Source organism: Pleurodeles waltl, chromosome 2_1, assembly GCF_031143425.1.
Source record: "Pleurodeles waltl isolate 20211129_DDA chromosome 2_1, aPleWal1.hap1.20221129, whole genome shotgun sequence".
Taxonomy (NCBI): domain Eukaryota; kingdom Metazoa; phylum Chordata; class Amphibia; order Caudata; family Salamandridae; genus Pleurodeles; species Pleurodeles waltl.
Genome location: NC_090438.1, coordinates 641,414,838 through 641,434,953, shown reverse-complemented (window position 1 = coordinate 641,434,953; position 20,116 = coordinate 641,414,838). Strand labels below are relative to the sequence as shown.

Here is a 20,116-nt window from a genome sequence, read left to right as displayed (position 1 = left end):
GGTGGAGAAAGTGGTATTCTATTGGAATTAGCATGGTAGATTTAAATTAGGATGCTAAATGGCAACATTTTCAATTTTTGTTGCAGATGGAGGAATAAGGTAAATGGAAGTGTTTTGGTTATATGCAAGGCCACGGGAATTGTATGGCAGGAAAAGACAAAATTATGAGGCAGGGTTAACTAATTTATGTGGCAAGAAAAGTCCAGTTGTGAATTTACAATGCCAATAGCTCTAACTCATGCAAATGTGAGACCTACTGCAAATGGTTGTTCATATGCATTTATTTGCAACAATTATAAACCAAAAATTGCAGACTTATCCAGGCCAGATCGATTGGCTTTGCCAGTGCTTGCTCCCAAATGCATTGTAACATTGAAGTCACTCTCTTGTGTTTCTTTGATGCCCATGGTTGGAAAATATATCAGTGTGAGATTAGGCACAAGCTACTAGTGAGAGTACAAGAGGCACAAAGAGAAATTAGCAGTGTGCAGGAGTTTGTGATCCAACCTAAAGGTAGTACTCAAAGATTTTTCCATCTTTAGAGCAGGACATCAAACAGCTTGTTTATAATGCTAGGCAAACAACGACTGCAGTGCTGTCCCTAAAATGGAAACAATTCCTCAGTAGAGTAAGCCTTTGTGTCATGCAAGGTGTTTCCCATAACCCACTACTGGATTTACCAGAAGTTCGCAGACGGGTCATCTCAGGTATATTAAATAAGAAAACAAGATGAAGTGATTTGATGCCAAAGGCTCCTCCGAGATAAATCTACAACCGTTCCTTCATAAGCAGGGGCTATGCAATGACAATGACATTTCAGGAAATTAAGCTGGCTAACATTACCAGTGAGATAACAAGAGAAAGAACACCATTCACATAGGCATTGTGAGGGCAAAACGAGCCAAAGTCCATGTTTAACTAGGCAGGGCGAGACACGGCCAGGAAACAAACCGGCTGTATTGTTCATTTACTGGAGGACGTTTGGAGGTTTCCGTTGTAATGAAAAGGGAAGAAGACTGAGAAACAGGTGCGGGAACTGTAACCAACGGAGATAAAAAATGGATGGAAATTGAGGCTGAGTTATAGGTGAGGCACCTGTAAAAGAACCATCCGTGGAATACAGGTGCGAAACCCAAGACCAATGAAAGCGGACTTCTAAAACCACCCTGTTCAAACGTAACACCTAAGATTCTCGAACACCTATGACAAATGACAAGAAGTTACCAACACCTACATTGGTACAAAAGTACTTCATTCACTTTTTCAAATTTGTAAAGAGTAATCAGTTTGCTGGGGAATGATTAAAGCAGAACACTCCAAAGACAAAGGCATTTGCATATACAGCTTTCACGTGCCAAAACCTCATAACCGTTGTATTTATTATCTGTCATGATGTCACAAGCATCTACCTAATGCCACTTCTGACTTAAGGATTTGCTCTGAAATAAAGGGCGAGTTATATGTATAATAATATATTTTTAGATACCATACTATAACGGTTCTAAGTGCAGTAAATAATAGCTGTTACCATTACCAACTTACACGTTACTCAATTTGCTGAAAGAAAATTCATAGAAGGCTGACTCCACATTGATGTTATTCAAACTTATACCCTGCAGATTCCAGACAATGTCAAAAACGCCCCCCCCTTGCTGGATTCAAGTTGGCGTAATGAATCCACTAGTTACTGCTCTTGAGATTAACTTTTGTTAATTTATTGCACAAGGTCAGTATTTCTTCCGTATGGCACCAGATATGTTCGAAAATTAGGAGAAGACCTGAGCGGCTCAGGAGAAAAAAAGAATCGCTCTGCTAAAAGGCTCTGCCATAAAGGCAGACTTGACTGTTTTACTAAAATGGTACCTCGAGGCAAACACAAGAACAATTTGCAAAGATTAATCACACATCACACAAACTTAAGCACAGATTCCTCTAAGGAGTAGATCCCAGACCTCTCAAGAGACGCCAAAGAGATTGCCGAACACAGCCCGAAATGGTTTAACTTGGTAGTGCAGCGCCTTGTGAAACCGCTATAAGTACTTGAGATCCTCACTCTGAGATGTGCTACTATCATTATCATTATTTTGGTGGATATTCCTGTGGCCTTTTGTACTTAGCGGGCAAATGCCTAATACAGGTTATGACAATTTTGAAACAAAAGATTTAGGTTCATCTTGCGAGTATGGATGATTGATGTATCTATGTAAGAAGCTTCTTCTCTAAGAGAGCATAAGTGAGCTCATAGAAGCCGAGGTGCAGGAATCATCTTGAATGCTTTTGTTTTTTCTTCAGGAATTTGGACTCAGTCTTCATTTGTAAAATGAATAAGTAAAAAAAATAATATGAAGTAGATTATCTCGCCTTGTTTAGTGGGAGAAATCGTTCACTATGTTTGAAGGAAACAACCTCTGTGCCTTTACATGCATTAAGTAGGCAAATGGATTCTGTGATATGAGACTGCAGTAATGGTAAACAACCAGTTGGATAAAAGGGCCATCCCTTACTTTCTTCGTACTCTAGCAGCCAGTTTGCACACAAACCAATCTTCTCGAGAGACAGATGTGTCACCACAGATCAATTATGATATTACAGTTCCAGAAAGGAGGACCAGAAGGCTTTCGTGTGGGTCAATAGACTTCAGTTTTGTGCTCTACTTCACCCAATATGTAAACAAATTAAAACTGCAGTATGACTACGGCACACAAAATTGTACAATAAAAGTTCGTATTGAGGAAAAGGATCCCTGGTAGTAAGATTCCGGACGTGGAGAACAAAAGAAGAAGGTCCACAGTCAATGATACACAGTGTCTTTAATTGTAGGCACAGTTTGCCACAGACTTGCGTCGTCTTCGAGATACAGCCAACACGTGTTTCGTCACACAAGTGACTTCATCGAGGCTGGGCCGTCCAGCCAAGGGAATGAGTACTGGGGAAAACCGATGATAAGGTATGTGAGTACTATGTAGTAGATAAAGATCTGTGTGTGGCGTGGAGCGGTCGTCAAGTCTAACAGGACCTTAATAAATCTGAAGCTACAGGACATGGTCCATGCTCCTTAAACAAGATGATGAATTGGAGATGGCCTGCGCTGCCTAATTACAAGTTAGCGAACAAGTGTGTTAATGAAGCCCATGAATGGTAAGCAATGGGAAACCTCCACGCCTCTTTTTTCAAGACAGTAGCTCTTGCAAAGCAGAGAGCATGCACTAGTGTATATGCTCACGCAGGTGAGCCCTGAAAACCAGGACAGCTTCTGCAGCGACTTTCAGCTTGCCACTCTCACTAGTACAGTAAGTCTGTTTCCAAGCAGTGGGATAATTAAGGACCTATAATGGCCTAACATTCAGAATATCCCCGTTTCCTCAGTCAGGCCTCAGAAAAACACTGACTGCGCAAATATAAAAAAAACACATACACGCACCTTTTGCTTACCAAGCAAAAATGTGTTTGCAAATACAGTTTTACGGAGAACTAATACCTATAATCAGAAGTTGGGCAGACAGTACCATAGAAATTAAGAGTGCAGAAACTAAAAAACTAAAAGAAAAGAAAAAAGAATTTTGCCAGCATTGACAGTAGGATTCATTGCTATAATGTATTCACCAGCCCAGAGTCACTTTAAGCATTAAATACTGTTCATGCTTAGCATTTATCAGGTTCTACAAGCACAGCGCTCATAACAAGAAATTGAAAATCTGTGACACGGAATTCATTAGTGGGCCATTAAGAGAAAATATAAAGTACTCATAATACTGCTTTCTACTGTTCACACTGATGAGCTCCTTGATGAGCAAATAACATCCACTATTATTGGATATTAGTGAGATGTCCATCGTGTCAAAAGCACAGGCTAATGTGACACTTCTGCCTGTATTTTGGCACTCAAATTTAGAAGCTGTGACTTCCACTGAGGGCTTAGTTATTAAAATTCAAAATGATTTTCTGTTTAAGATCATATCACATTTACTGAATGAAAAGTGACACCTAACAGTCCATTGTGAGTGACCTGACCTCTGTAGTTAAACCGGTCTTCAACCCACAAGGCTCCATTGTTAAATGCCTTAAGTTGCACTTACCCTTGACTCCACGTATTGCATTGTGAATTCGCGAGCATGCACATAACCCTCAGAATACTGTCCTGCTTCTCTCACATTGTATGTACATTTTGTATCCATTTCATGAACTTATGGTTAATAAGAAAGGTAGGCCCAAACTATGCATTAACCTTCAAAAGTGTGATCATGTGAAGGCCCTGAAATAGCTTGTTGGGTGGAGAAAAGCATCACAGTAAAGCACTTTGCACCTTCCAGAAGTCTGACTTGAAAAGGTCATTGCTATTTATAAACTTTTGCTACAAACTCCAGGCACGGGACAACGGACAGCAAAAGCACCTAACTCGCCGACAAAACGTTTAACAATGGAAACGTGGCAGTAAATCACAGGCACTCTAGGCCACAAACTACAGAATGCCTTAAACCCTTATATTCAAGTCCTGAACTTAACTACCTCCACGTCAAGACTGTTATAACAAGCATTGGCAAATAGAACAGGTCTCACTTAAGAAACTACTGGCTTTGCCAGTGGTTTTAAGTGATACTTTACCACAACCCTGATGGCTAAAAAAAGAAAAAAATAAACTACTACCTGATTACCAGTATCATTCTGTCGACATGTGCACCATATATTTGGAAGCGGGAGAAACAACTCAGAAGGTGTGGGGGGCAACATAGAGGGTGTGGGTGAGGACAGAGAAAAGTAAACCGGTGAGAGACAGCAGCATGGGGCGTAGGGGTAGAAAACGAAGAAGGCGAGAGAGGGAGCAATATGGAGCTAGAGAAAAAGCACACGAGGGTGAGTACATTACAAAGGGGGGCACACAAGAACGAGTGAGAGAAATCAACATGGAGTGCGAAGGGTGGAAGGGAAGCATACTAGGGAGACAGCCAAAAACAAAGGCACTCTCGTGGAGTGCTTCAAACAAAAGAAAAAAGTTGTTTCCTAAAAGTGAGCCGCGGAAGGACACACGTAAATTGGCAATGCAGGTGAGGGACAGATACATGATGGACAAGACAAGCCACCAAATCAAAAGCAGGTACTGAGAGTGACTGTAATGTATTCAATGGTAAGCAATGGGCTGAAAGCTCCTCTATGTTCTTGGTGTGCCCACAATATGTCTCAGAGAACTGCAATGACTGGTAGGCTCGCCCTAAAAATCTAACTCTCTGTAACTACATTTTGTTAAAGACCTGTGATATAAGCAACTTGCATGATTTAGATATAAATAAGAAAATAGAAGATGGTGCAAAAATGTGTTTTCCGGCAGCTTGTGTGGTTAATAGCATTAACGCCGGGAGAAGATTTGAGTCAACAAATGAGCATTTCTGCCACACCTAAATAACACTCCGTGTGGCATTTCGCAAAGTGAGATCTTTTTTTAACTCAAATTGTTTTTCTACAGATTATTTGATTAAAACAGTGGTATTTTGCCTTTCAGAAAATCCATTTTCAATTTTTACGAGGCACTTTTGAAATGGGCTCTGTTTTTGATTGGGGAAATTTATTAAGGTTGGCAAATTTTGATCAGTGGGAGGTATTTCAAGGTAGATATCGTTCAACACCATTCAACATAGAAGGGCAGATTTCACAACAATAAAATGTAGTAATTACGAAATGTGCCACGCTGCATAAGATAGTGTAACTTCTTTTCATCTGACCTCATTCCCGGTCACAAGCCATTTTGATGATATCACACCTTTTGGAAAGGTATGCTGACCTACATCCTTTATCTTTCTTGTTCTACAACTGCTGTAAATACGTTTATCTCAGTCGATCATTTTATAAGGTGCAATTTCTAAAGACATGTTTTGATACATAATTAAAGAAGTACTATCGTTGATAATGGAAAAACATAAAAATGGTCCGTGGATAATAGAAAGACATAAAAATGGTCCAAGAGAGCCCAAATTTCGAAGTTCGCTCATGCAAGGAGGTATACCCACAGAAAAGATACTTCAATTTGAAAGTGAAGAACAAACACAAAATATTAAAAAGAGGAAACAAAAACAAGATGAATACAATTTTGTTTTTTGGAAAGTGGAGATGGGTTTTTTCCCCACTTGTTTTCACTTCTTCTTTTCAGTCCCCTGCTATTTTTTCAATTTGCCTCTCTCTGCTTGTTTCGGCATAGTAGCACACAAAATCACCACGGACAAACTCTTGCACTGATAATACACGACAACTGGGCTTGGAACAGAAAGTGACATTTATCAATAAGCATTTCTGATGGCCACTTTGGCTGCTCATTTCCGAGGCTTTCTATATCCCTGCTGGTTGCCTGCTCCCTGCCGCCTCCTGAGGCGAGTATGGGCAATGCAAGCACTCACTGCAACCCTACTAACATTATGTAGCCCCCTTGCCTTCCCGCATCCACCTTCCTAGCTGCAAACACTGCAAAAACATGTTGTAGCAGATTCAATGTATTTTTTCTTCTAATGTAATTGTTTGTCTTGCAGTCATACTTTTGTTTCCATAAGTATTTAAATAAAAAAAATATATATTTTTAATTGCAGTCAGATGTTGTTAATCTGATTTAACTGTGGTGCTTGCTATCCTCTGATTTATTCACTTTTGTTCCAATGTGGCCCCTTCTCTGAGGCTGTTTCTATTACATATAAAAGGGTGCTGTGTTTTTTCTCCATTCATTGCCCTTCTCTTGCATGCTACTCTCCTACCTTGGTTCTTGACCATGCTGATAGAGGTCTCCTTCTCCTGACCCAATATAAATACTCCGGAAAGGAGAGAATTGAGAGGTCCTAGGCCCTATATCCACCATACCTTTGCTGAGTCAATGGCAAACAAGAATGGTTGAGGTGGACATAAAGCAACTGTTGGATCCCAATGTAGTTAAGCATACGACTTCTACACACCAGCCATCAAACGATTGATGGCAGTAGTAGTAGTAAACCTTCCTTATCTCTACTTTTGACTAATCTAAACAATGTTATGTATTCGGTGCTACCTAACTGTAATATCAGCTCTGTTTGGTTACTGTACACTGGGCTGATTCTAGTGCATCATCTAAAACCTTATATAGAGAGCTTTAGGTAAGACAGTATATGGAGGCCAGTCCAGTTCCAATGTTGCATAACAATGTAGACCTTGGGGATAGTCTAAGCAATGCAGTTAGAGGAATAGTTTGCATAAAAGTGCAAGTAGTCTGAATGGCTCACAACAAGGCTGTGGAGGGCAGGAATTATGTTAGGACAAACAGGGCACAAAGTTAAAGTGTTTTTTTCTTGGAATGCATTGTATGATAACTGTACTGTAAGTGCATTGAAATACAGTTTCCTGCCCTGATAAGGCTTTGAAGTGAATCAGCAGATGGGTGGCCCGCTACACCATGGGGGAGGGGTGCTTGGTGGGAAGCATGCTGATTAAGGTGTGGCTTACATGCCAAGCGCGGTTGTGTTGTGCAAGGGTGACCATATCGGTGCTCTTTATAGTTACACTGCTGATAAATGCATTGGTGAGTAGAGGAGAAAAGGGTAGAGAGCAGGCACTTTACATTAATTTGGGTGCTATGTGTGATTGAGTGGGTCTCAATTAAGTCCATTTATTAATAGCAGAGATTTTCATTTAATAAAATGTTACATCATTATGGAATTGCAAAAAAAGGCTAGAACACTCCGATACCTGTGAAGCTTTTACCTGACATGTCTGTTTCTAATGGCTTCTTAACTTGCCAGAGCTTGTGATTTAAAAGTATATTGGAACAGTATCACCAACTGGACTTCGAGTAGCTCTTTTCACCTTTGAAGAGAATTGCGGCTGCTTGCAACAAGCCACAGTAATATGATCACAGTGCCACCTACAATGCCCTGCATCCAACCCAGACAGCAGTACACGTGACTCTCATCTCTTGGGAGCAGGCACTCTGAAGTACTCCCTGTTTCTACTCAATATATATCTGTTGCAACAGACAACATAGAAATGTGCTCTGAAGAAGAGACTACAAGGTTTCATTATGTATTGTTGTCCTCGCAGGTTAAACCATCATCACAAACCAAACGTCTCCAACAGACTTCCTGAAAACATTCCTCGTACTCCAAAAATGGTTAATCTTGATTGATTTCAAGGATCAGCCTTCAAATTCACTCGATCTCACCAGACCACGTGACTCAAAAGGTTGAAATGTACGCAATAGATTTGTCTCTGACGAGTAAACAGAAGCAAACTCTGGATAACAAAAAAGAATTATCGTGGAAAAAAAAAAGAGACGTCACTCTTTATCTATGGTAACCAATACAAACAAAAAAAATGCCCACGGTCGATTCGCTGTAACATGCTCTGCCATGGTCAGTTATGCCCTAGTTACTACTGTACCTTCCGAGAGAAAAGCGTCTGACCTTGGTGTATCTAATAAGTAACCAGTGCTGAACAAACAAGAAGGCGGTCGGGCCTCTGCAAAGGAGGGAGCCCGCAGAATGAAGCTTATTGTCTGGCTGGACGGCAGGGGTCCATTTTGAAAGGTCCCTTGAGAGCGCTGAACTCCGGAGACTCGACAGGGGCCTGGACAAGGGAAACTTGCGACATGTCTGAACGCAGGGCGGGCGAAGGACTGTCCGAGGCCAGGTCTGCAGCCTTCAGCTCTGACAGGCTCTGCCATTGGCCCATCATGTTAGAACAATGCAGGCGCCTTCTGAATAAACGGGAATTACACACAATGCCTAAAGCACCACAGCTACTATAGTAAGTGTTAAGTATGGTACCTGGAATGAACTGCATCGTTAACATGTCCTTGACGATTTATATTCTAGATAAACATAGTGTACCCCTACCTTTTCAACATCTGTGCAAAAACCATTACCAGCTGCAGTGCTTACGACTCGTAGAGTTCAATTGCACTTATAGGCTCGAGGCACACAGTTACATCCATGCCAGATGGGTTGAAAGCCTTTGCCAGCCAAGTGAAGGAGCACAAAAGACTCAATGAAAATAAGAAAAATTGAATGGATGTAATATAGGGGTCCCTAAGACCACTGAAGGCAACTGCTCTGTAAAGCAGTCAAAAGAGGATCAGAGGGAGTGCCTGAAGGGGAAATTTTCATTTGTTTGCTAGAGGTGCAGAGGTGTCACTGCAAAGTCAGTTTGCAGAATTCACCTATCGAGACATTCTTACCAACACGAAATTCCATGTTCTTTTTTTGTCCATGTAATCTATTTCACCACCAAGGCAAAAATAATGGAATTATTAAGAACCAGCAATTTGAATATGTGATATGAGACTCTATGCTTCCCTCTATCAACTAATGAGCATAAAGTATTTGTAGAAGCTTTGGTAAGCTTCAAGCTAACATACGCTAATGCTATGCTCCTTGGTGTCCTGTGATAATTGCAGACTCCAGAGTGTGCAGATGTCTGTGGTATGTGTTATCTATGGTGAAAGTGAGATACCTATTTCCCTTGTTAGGGTCCTGCATTGATTGCCATTGAGTAACGGGTTGATTTTTCAAACTTACTGATTATCTCTTCTTTGTTTCTGCATACCTAGCCACAGCAAAAAGTGAAATTTATGAACTTTTTAAGCTAAATTTAACAGGGCACGTCAACTCCAGTGTCCTTGGTTTTTATCCAGAAGGCTCTCTAAAGGATTAACTAGGGCTATGCAAAATTCACATAATTTTATTCCGCGTAATTACGTGAAATGTTGGAAAAATTACCAAAAATGCAAATCTGTCTTTCAGTGCTATATTTAGCACAAAATGTGTCTTCAAATCAATTTTTCAACACGAGAATGCATTTAACACTAAAAAAATCAGTGCAAAAAAAGAACCACAACCAACACTAGTTCGCGGTTATTTGGCATTTGCTGCAAAAATGGCACATTTGGAGTACATTTTTTAAATATGAATTGCATATAATTATGCAAAGTAGTGTAATAGTCTAATTTCAGTTACAAGTTTAAGAAGAAATTTGTGAGATAATGCCAGCATAATTAAAAATTTCGCCCATGGCTAGAGTTAACCACAGGTTAAAGGAGTGAGCCAAAAGGAAGCCAAGTCCAATCTGTTTCTAACACAAAATGACAAAACACAAAATTTAACTCTTTACTATAATCACACTAACTAGTGATCAACTCCCATTGCCTTCTTCCACTTCTAGTGGCAAACTTTGCTCTCTGACCTTAAACTACTGCCCCCAAATACTAAACACTCACTTATTTCTCAGTCTACATGAATGTCTTTGCATTTCTAAGCACAGATAATCAGCTCATGTCATTGTGATGTAAATCACCACAACATCTTCCTGTGCGTTATAACTAACCACAATAAAACAAAGTAGGAATGATAAAGAGAGGCGTGGACCATACAAGGCTATGGCTAGTGGACACCATCTCATTCACTAGTATCAATATCACCAGAAGGCACACTGTAATTATTCCATTTTGCATTGTTTTTCATACAACTATGTATTTACCATGCCAGCCATATTATCCAATATCTGCAGTGTAATTAGCAGATTTAAAAAACAATTTTCCATGTTAAATTGATCAAAAGTTGATTAAAAACCACTCCATGTGTTGCCACGCAGCAGTTGACTCTTCACAAATGTTAATTAGCCACCCAATAGTTACTAATTGCTGTATTCCGGGGCTAAACAGTTCAAATAAGGGTAACATTTATCATTGCTCGTTTACATATAATTAAGCAATGTATTAATTGTGGTTACTTACTGTTCTGATCACATGACTTAACGTCGACTCTGAGATGTTAGGCTGCAAAAATAAAGAAAGTTAAGTATTAACATTAGTTGTTAGAATCCAACAGCTACAAGCTCTCTACTCAAAAGTTACCAAACTATGTAAGCACTGGTCGCATAATACAGACATGTGCAGGCCACCTCTCAAGCCAGCAACGCACGTGCATCCTACATGGAGTCACTCGGGTATCTAGGAGCACCTGCGGTACCAGAGGGTGATGAAAACACCAGATAAACATGCAGTGGTGTGTGCGTCAAAGCTGCAAGCCTGCAATGTGACCGCTAACGACATTAACCTTTTACGGAGAAAGCAAAGCATTGGGGGGGGGGGGGGACGGGGGGGGGACACTGGATTCAAAGATGCCAAGATGAAAGGAGCGCGCGCATGTGCTGGTCCCTCGCATACAAAACAAAGTGCACCCTGCGCACCGCGCTTTCAGCGAGCCCTCGTGCACGTAGCAGCTGCAGCTTCCCAACCCCTGCAAGATGTCTATCACTCTTTAACCCACCGAGGACTAAGTTACCGGAACAACACCCACCACATAGAAACGAGGGTCGGGAGCCTCGCGCCTGCAGCCAGAAAGACGACGGCGGCGAGCCTCTTCAGGGAGCCAGAGGAGCCACGTGTTCGCCTTCTCAGACTCACCCCTCCTTCCTCTCACCTTCCCCTGTGCCAACGGCGCGCGCTGATATGAGCACAGGCAGCACCTGTACTCGCGTTACCTAGCGCATCCTCGTGGCGTTGGGTCCCTGTGGACATCTGGGCATTCACTCGTTAGCTCGGGCACCGCCAGAGAGGTCACGGGAAAGGCAGACAGAGGGTCACACACACACACACAGACAGACAGACAGACAGACATATATACCCCCCTCCCCCCTTCTCAGCTGGGCCCTGGCATTCTCTTTGGCCATCAGCATGGTCCGCCCCAAGGTTACTGGCGCAACTTCAAGTTTAATGTTATCGTGATGCTGATAAGGCGCAGCTTTGGAGGGGGGTGAAATCACGTCCGTCCAAGGCCCTGAGAACTGCCTCAGAAATTAAAGGGTGTTGGACCGGCTGGAAGGCGGCCAGTATCCTGCTGTGAGCAGGAACTCCTGCGCCAAACGGTACAAGTTTCTTTTTTAAAGCGAGGCATACGCTTGGATCCAATGAGTGAAAAATTGAAAAGTGCAATTTGGAGGCATTAGGCGTAATTAAAAGGAGTGGAACCAAGGATTGATGCAAGGTAACCCTCCAGAGTTAAAATATAGCGCACTGAAGAAATGAGTTACTTCCATTAAACTGTTATATGTGATTTGTTCTATTTTATTCGCCTTTTCAAACTATTCATTCAACAACGAGAAATGCATTCATATCGCGGCTATGTAGAGCAACTACGACAAAGTCCATTTCCCAAAACCTCTATCTCCGCAGAGGGGCTCTGACCTCCATGTTCAAAATACTCACCCGTGCCACATGGCAGCTCATGAGGTCGAATCCTGGCAAGGCCTGATCAGCCTTCTATCCTTCCGAGGTTGATAAACTGTGTACCATTAACGCAAGGTAATAGTAACACACCTACTATTTACAGCACGTAGAAACAGAAGTGCAGGATTTGGGCGTCTTGAACCTGCCAGTTTAGCATTCACGGCAGTGATGGGGTTCTTTATTCGCCTCTTCTGACTGCAACTTGGCAGACAAAAGCTCCTAGCTAATGCAACAAAGGAATACAGCGTCAATAGAAGAGACAACAGGAGAAAGGAAGAATGAAAGATGGGAATAGAAAAGGGAAAGAAGGAATATTTAATGGAATGAAGGGTGAAAGGAAGGATGGGCGTATGAGTTGGTGGATGAATGAGTGGGTGGATGGATAGGTGAAACAATGGCAGAGCAAATGGATGGATGAATGAATGAATGAGTGACTCGATAGGCAGGTAAACAGGTGAAAGGAAGCAAAGTAAAGGGGTGGATGGATGGACAGGTGAAAGAACAGCAGAGTAAAGGGATGGGTGGAAGAACAACTGAAATGATGGCAGAGAACATGGATGGAGGGGTAGGTGGATGGACAAGTGAAAGGATGGCAGAGAAACAGGATGTATGGGTGTGTAAATGGCTAGGTGGCTGGACAGGTGAAAGGATGACAGTAAAGTGATGGATGGCAGAGTGGATGGATGGATGATGATGATGGGTGGCAGGATGGGTGGGTTGGTGACGGAATGAATGCATGGTGTGTGCAAGGATGCACAGTGGGTGGACTGAAGAATGAATGGCAGAGTGAATGGAAAAAGGGACAGCAGAGTGGATGGATGGAAGAGTGGGTAAGTGGATAGATAGAAAACAGAGTGGATGGATGGAAAGCAGAGTAGACAGATGCATACGTGGATGGAAAGAAGAGTGATTTAATAGCTGGGTGGATGGATAGCTGAGTGGATAGAGGGCTCAAGGGATGGTTGGAATGGGGAAAAACTGGATGAAGGAAGAAATAGATGACAGAATGTAAACATGTAATAGAGGATATCAGCACATAGGTGGGGAGGTGAAAAGATGATGGATAAACGCTTGGATGGAAGAGACAAGGGAGCTCTTCTAGGGTGGGTCGGGCTCACTTTCTTTGCTTGGTGCAATCAGAGCTTTAGTTCAAGGGGGGGGGGGTGTTATTTATCTTGCTAGTCCCTTGTGTAGGTTCAAGCACTATATATAAAAACAAGTTATTACTTATAATGGAAACGACCTTCCCAGAGCTGTTTAAGATAACAATGCATTATCCAGGTTTTAGTATTGCAGGTGCATTTTGTGAGTCTGCTGGGGAAGGCCTGCCTCAGTATCCCACACCCCACACACGGCCCTTAATGGCTGTATGAAGGAAAGTAATATGTTTAAATCAAAGACACAAAGTCAACGCACGTAAACTTTCTTCTGTTTTTCACAAACGAGAAATTATGTTAGTGCCGAAGTGAAAAATTAAACGCTCACTTCTATTTTTCCAACATTTTCAAAAGAACTGAAACTAAAACACTAGACTACATTCCTTTTAACAACGTGAAGGAACAATTCAGTATCAACTCTTCATATTTCTAGCAAAAATCTAGTATGTACCAATGTCAAAGTTGTCGAAGAACACATCAAACCAGGCCCTAAAAACATTAAGAGGCAGGACATAACTCATTTGACATGAACCTATTCCACAGCATTACAGTTCACGTTGCAAAATATAGTTTCCTATGACTAAGGCTTTCTTCTGAAGCCCATATGGCGATGCACTCTCCCAATTCTTCTGTCAAAAGAATTGTAGACCACATCTACAAAACCAGACTTACCTACAAGGGCAACGAGGGCGGTAAGGCAGGCGTGTGTTTTTGCTGCACTTTAAGGAAAGTAGCAGTTAGTGCTTTGATGTAAGCAGTCAGTGCTGCAATATAAGACCCTAGGAGTGTGTGGGATGCCCGGACAAGATATGAACATGAGATCCCTCCACATGGTCACATTCTCCTCCCACTACGGCCCTAGAGGCATCAGCTGTTGCCTGAAATTAACCCACCTACCACTGGATAGGAGCAGCTCACGTTTATGCAAGTTCTTATTACTGACAGAGGGCTATACGCATTTTAGGGTACGTATATTTTCAGATACTTTCACTGTTCCTGATAAAGAACAAACATCAAGAAAAGCAGGTTTGTTTGCAAAACCGCCATGCAGTGATTTTACATTTATTCTGAATTTACTAGAACTTGCAGTTATATTTTACCTTATTCTTTGTGCGGTAGCAGGAGAGCTCCTTTTAGAGAAAAGCCAGTTGTGCTGCGTACCATGGACCAACCATGTGCTTTAATGCAACCATTCATTTCCCTAGCGATAGCCTCAGTTTTAAAGAGCCTACAGCCAGTAAACAAGCACTTGCCTGATTAAACTAACCATCAGAAAACTTTATATATAGAAAAAATGTTTCATAGACCATGCCTTTTTGGATCAGCCAGAGAGCCTTCAGATGTGTTCTGTATTTATTATAAAAAGGTAGCCGATTAGAGGGAAAATAACATTCAAAATCTGCATTTCAATATTACTAAGAAGAAAAATGTCATGTTTTGGGAACATCTGTTTCACATTTTCCAACTGTAGACCCAAGGTGAAATAATGAAATAGCAGATGGTCTATTGTGGTACAGGGATCACTAATGAAATGTATTATTTGAATTAAAAAATGCATCCTCTCACCATTCCACTCAGGGACGTTCTCAGAACTTTCAAAGGCAGGTAATAGAAACAGATGCCTCAGTCTGGAAAGATTTTAAAAGTCTGACTTTATTTGCCAATATTTATATAGGAGTAACAAATTCATCCCTGATCAAATTTGTGTTCAAATTACATTTAAGGTAACAATGAACACTGAAAGAAAGTGGAACTGCAGATATATTAATAGCTAATTCAAAGCTTGCTCCCTTCTCAACATCGCTGGTGAAATTATTTTGCTTCTTTACCTCCTGAATTTAAAGAGTTCTTTGAAAGTGCTTCTTTGATTGTGCTGCACCCACCAGAACCATACTGAAAATTACGTTACATGGTTCATAACCAGGTTATCACTCAGCGTACGCCAAGACGAGAGGGTGCTGGATTTAGAATCATGCACAGTTTTCAGAATGTGCCACAGCACTTTCAAAGCGCACTGGACATTACACAAAAATGACATGATATAGCCCATCGATGTTATTGTAAGAGGTTATTGACCCATCACATTTTTGGAGACTCTTTTTAATAACCAAAGATGCAAAAGGAAGAAAACATTTCTCTGGGCCTCACAGACAATAAAAACCCAAAATTACATTGGGTAATGACTGGGCGGATGACCTCAATGTAGGTGCCTGGGCAATGGAGGGGGACATAGAGGCTTTGATGCTGTGAAGATAAATGCATTCAATAAGTGAATAAACAGCAAGCACACAGAACTTTAGGGTGGTTCCAACCAGCTGTTTTTAGGGCATTATCTTCTTGAGCTGTGAATTCACAGAGTGTGATTTTACAGTCATTTAGTGACAGGATAAACCCCCTAAATTCAGCACAATTGGAATTATGGCAGGAAAATAGAGCACTGACGTTTTACAGTATTTTGGTGATTCTTCCCCCACATGCCGGTCAACCCCACAAGGGATTAAATCCATGCAGCAAACGTTCAAGATAAAAAGTCATTAAAGGGCACACGAAAGAACCATAAATACATAATAAAACTACTCTAAAGCAAAAGATAAACACTTGCCATCCTCAAAAACGCTAAAAGGAAGTGTCCAAATTACAACTGTAAACACGGTGACTGCTGCATACTACTGGGATATAATTAGCACACATTTGAGCATTTCTTCAACATGGCTCGTGCAGAACCCTGTAAATAAAGAAGCATTCACTTGTGTGGAAGATGCAGTAATGGGATGAGCACTTTCGGCAGCATCATGGGGTACTACTCGGATAGTTTTATGAGCGAGCCTCTGTGCAGTCACCAGCTTGTTATTTGACTTGGGGCGGATCTGAACCAGGACGTACAGTTGTTTTTAGTTTCTTTGTAGTACGGCAACATTGTTTTTCAGCAACCAATGCCCTGTTAATTGTTACAAAGTGTTCACCTTTTTCTACAATAGATCCCTATTTGATAGCGGGCAGTTACTTCATCTTTGGCCGTCGTGTGTTAATGTTTACCATGTTTTGATGTTCTCGGTCTATCCGGGTCAAGACTATCTTCAAGAAGGCTGGGGCAGGAGGGCCACCCATGAACGAGTAATAATTTACTGCTCATGTAGAACAAACGTAGAATGTACATGCCTCAACCCCACGACCTTGGACGCTCATCTGCAACCACAAAAATCAATCCCACAGTGAAGTTATTGTGTTTCAAGAGCAAAACAGCTTGCAAGAGCGAAAGGCTCATTGCCACAGTAGGTTTATGGAGCCAGGATGCCGTAGCATGCGGGGCCCTGCCTGGATTCCTAACCCTACTGTCCAGTGGTGTTCTCTTCCAGGACAGGCAGATACACGTGTGCATGCCCAATGCTCTATGCCCCTGCTCCAGACTCCTGCTGAACACAGGGTCCAGGCAAACAAGGGCAATTAAGGCCTCCATTAAATATACACATTGTGATCGACTGTTAAGTGTCAACTACAAGACTCCAGCAAGGAAGTGAAGTGATCTTGAAAAGAAACTGGGCCCTGCACTCACCAAAAAAACGAAGTTTCTACCTTTTCTTAGATTAGTCTGGACCAGTCATGCTGGCGATTTATTCTCGGTACCAACAGTATGACCCCTCCGGTGACCAGTTCACCTCACTCCTTGACATTCGTGCCTGATTTCAAGATTTCCATTCGTTAACTCATAGCCAAGGAATTGCAAGGTTCAAGTTCAATTGAGTCTTACTAAATTTACTAAAGCCTTTTCTACCCCATCCCTCATTCTGCACGCGGGCCTGTTGCCACTGCTTTCCTACAGTGATGGTGGTAAGGCCAGGTTGATGAGATTATCTAAATGGTCTTCTTGCTTCAAAGACTATACTTCTGCTGCAAAACAACTCCTTACCTACACAGGAAAATGTGAACATACATATTCCTGTTCTCCGCACTTACAATTCAAAGTGTCTTATGCCTAAGGCAACGGGTCCATCAGAGGTTTTGTGTGGGGGGGGGGGGGGGGGGCGGGGGAGGCAGTAATAATTCCACCTTATAAGGGGCCAGTTAGCAGCAATACCTGGGCTGTGGACACCATTAGCAGACTTGTCCTCTTGCTTCTAATTTTCCCATGCGATTTGAAGGCCATTTTTTCCAGAATATTTTGGTTGAAACCTTCTTTATATTGAGTTACTGTGACGACACAGATGTAATTTTATATTTCATATTTGTTATTGTTTTGTTATTGGTTGTTTTATATTCTTTGCACACCACTCCCTCAGCCAACAAGCAGGGTTCGCACCAAAGGTAATATTGTAAGAAAGTAAAAATAATAAACTTGCTTGAATGAGCAAGAAAGACATGAATAGTCATAAAACGCACAAACTACCACCATGAGATAATGCAGTGATACCCTAATGCGCTCTTGGTTGTGAGTTCAGTCAAGGAAGGACACCCTCCAGGCTTTTATACGTCATATTCAGAAATGTGTACCTCCAAGACTCAGTCCCATATTATTTCAGATCTCTTGACAGCCCGAGAGAGGGGGAAATATGCAGTCAAAGGGTACCTGGAGCAGGGGAATGATGTTAAAGTGTGACAAAGGAGGAACCAGAGAAGATATGGCAAAAAGGAAGAACGACAGAGGGAAAGAGAAGGGAGGAAGAGCAGTAGAAAAGAGTAAACTAATGTCAGAAACAAGTGTGGAAGCTAAGAAAAACAGAAGTAAATGAAAGAATGAAACCGAAATACTATACAGGTATACAGAAATAAAATAAAAAAATAAAATAAAATAAAGACATGAAAAAGAGATAAAGGAAATGAAATAAAGACCGGGAAGAAGGAAGGAATAATTTAATGGCGAACCCTCTTCTCTTTTGAATAGGTGATGGACCCGCCGTATGAAACCAAAAATATAGTTGTGGGTGTTAATGAAGCGGTTGATGGAAGTTTGTGGGCCGTCTTCACCGTACTGTGCGGCTCAATCACACTAGACACCAATCACATGAGGATTTTAACACTGAGGCCGTTACCGAACCTCTCATCACCTTCTGCACAAAATATTTTGTGCCATCAAGTTCATTTTTCGGCTTTCAAGTGTCAGGTTCTAGTTCAGCTGAGTTTCAACTTCCAAAGAAAGCATTACAAAACATCTCTTATGATCGACGTGCCACAAAACAGAAGAGAACGCTACTGCTGAAAGCAACATAAACTACTGCTTAGAACCACAGTCAGACATGGGTAAACACCGACTCCTGTCTAGTTGAAAGATGGGTGTAACCGCACTGAAATCTCTCTAAGCCATAACCGCCCAATGCCACCTGGGGAACTAGATGGCGCGGAACCATGAGGAGGCCGACCTCCAAAGACAAGCAGTTCACTTTCTAAATTCCTTCTTAATTAAATCATAACCACATCGTGACATGTGCGATGTTTAACTTGGCAGTGATGTAGTGTCTATACTTTATTGGGTACAATTATTTACAGAAATGACAAATACTTGCAAGGGGAGAGGGCCCCCCAACTGTTCTTTTCTACTCTAGTTTAAATACTTTTAGAACCTCAGCAGATATCTGCCCATGTTCCCTAAATGCCAAATGTGCAGGGAAATGGTGTGAGCAGCCCTCATTCCCCCTACATATGACCTACGGCTCAATGTGATCAGTCTCCACTCCCACTCCATCTGTAATATGTATAGAAAAACAAAACTACAGAAACCCATCTCTAAGAACTCACATAATCGAAAACCGATTTAGTGGAAGGTATGTATGGTAGCCATCCACATATGTTACCTAACTCTGCATTTAATGCTGAAGTTTAGTGGCTCAGTTGGGCAATGCATCCACTACAGGAATCTGAGTTTCAGCTCACGCTCACAGGTTAAATTCTTAATATGTTCACTCTTCATCTTTCTGAGGGTGCTAAAATGAGTATGACTAGGTTGGGTAACTATAAACGTTTTGTTAATAAGTTCCAAAATGCCCCAAGGGTTAAATGTGCACTTTAAAAAACATGTGAGTTTAAAGGAGTGGAAAGTTGGCAGGGCTTAAGTTAGGATTTTAATCACCTGCCAAGTGCAATTTTCCACTCCCTATTGCAAATGAAGTCATATTTGATGATTTTCATGCTAATGGGGGGACCCACAGAGGTCCATCTAGAATTGCCCCATGATGCCAATTTCTCTGGGACCAAGAGTGAGACACGAAAGAAACTCTCGGCACAGGTGAGAATTCTCTGAAAGGGAACGCCAGGAAGCATGTCTGCACACTGCTTAGGTGCAGCGGCTGTTTAAGGCAATGAAGCTTTGTGAGCAGCCCAGAACAATTGAAGCACACCAGACTGAAAATCCATTCAATAACAAAAAGTGACATCAGAAGCCTATAGGATTGATCAATTGATAGCTATCCTTGATATTAAATGTCAACAAGGTCACAATAAATATTGGCAAAGCCAATAATTCATTCCCTTTGAGACCTATGGGCAATGCCAAATTCACCACAGCACTTAAAAAATGAAAGCAAAGGGAAGGCAACAATGTCATTGGACAGTAAGCTAATGGCACGAGGAAGCTCTAACAGAGGGAGGGTAGGGAGGACGAAAGTGACAATGGAGCAGAAGAGGCATGGATGGTGGGCAGGGAGAACGCAACAAAGACAGCAGAGGGTGGGTGGCCCTAAGCCTCAACAGAGGGATGGTAGGCAGGTATTACACAGTAATAGAGAGAGGTTGGGTAGATACT

General features: G+C 41.7%; 1 protein-coding gene across 4 annotated transcripts in view; it reads right to left on the bottom strand.

Moving 5' to 3' along the window:
* Positions 1 to 20,116, bottom strand: part of TNS3 (tensin 3) — a 752,439-nt gene that overhangs the window by 330,132 nt on the left and 402,191 nt on the right. For all 4 annotated transcript variants that reach the window (XM_069216157.1, XM_069216170.1, XM_069216149.1 and 1 more), the window contains one exon: positions 10,733 to 10,774. In XM_069216157.1, coding sequence (XP_069072258.1) covers positions 10,733 to 10,774 — 42 coding nt within the window. The remainder of the gene's footprint in view (positions 1 to 10,732; positions 10,775 to 20,116) is intronic.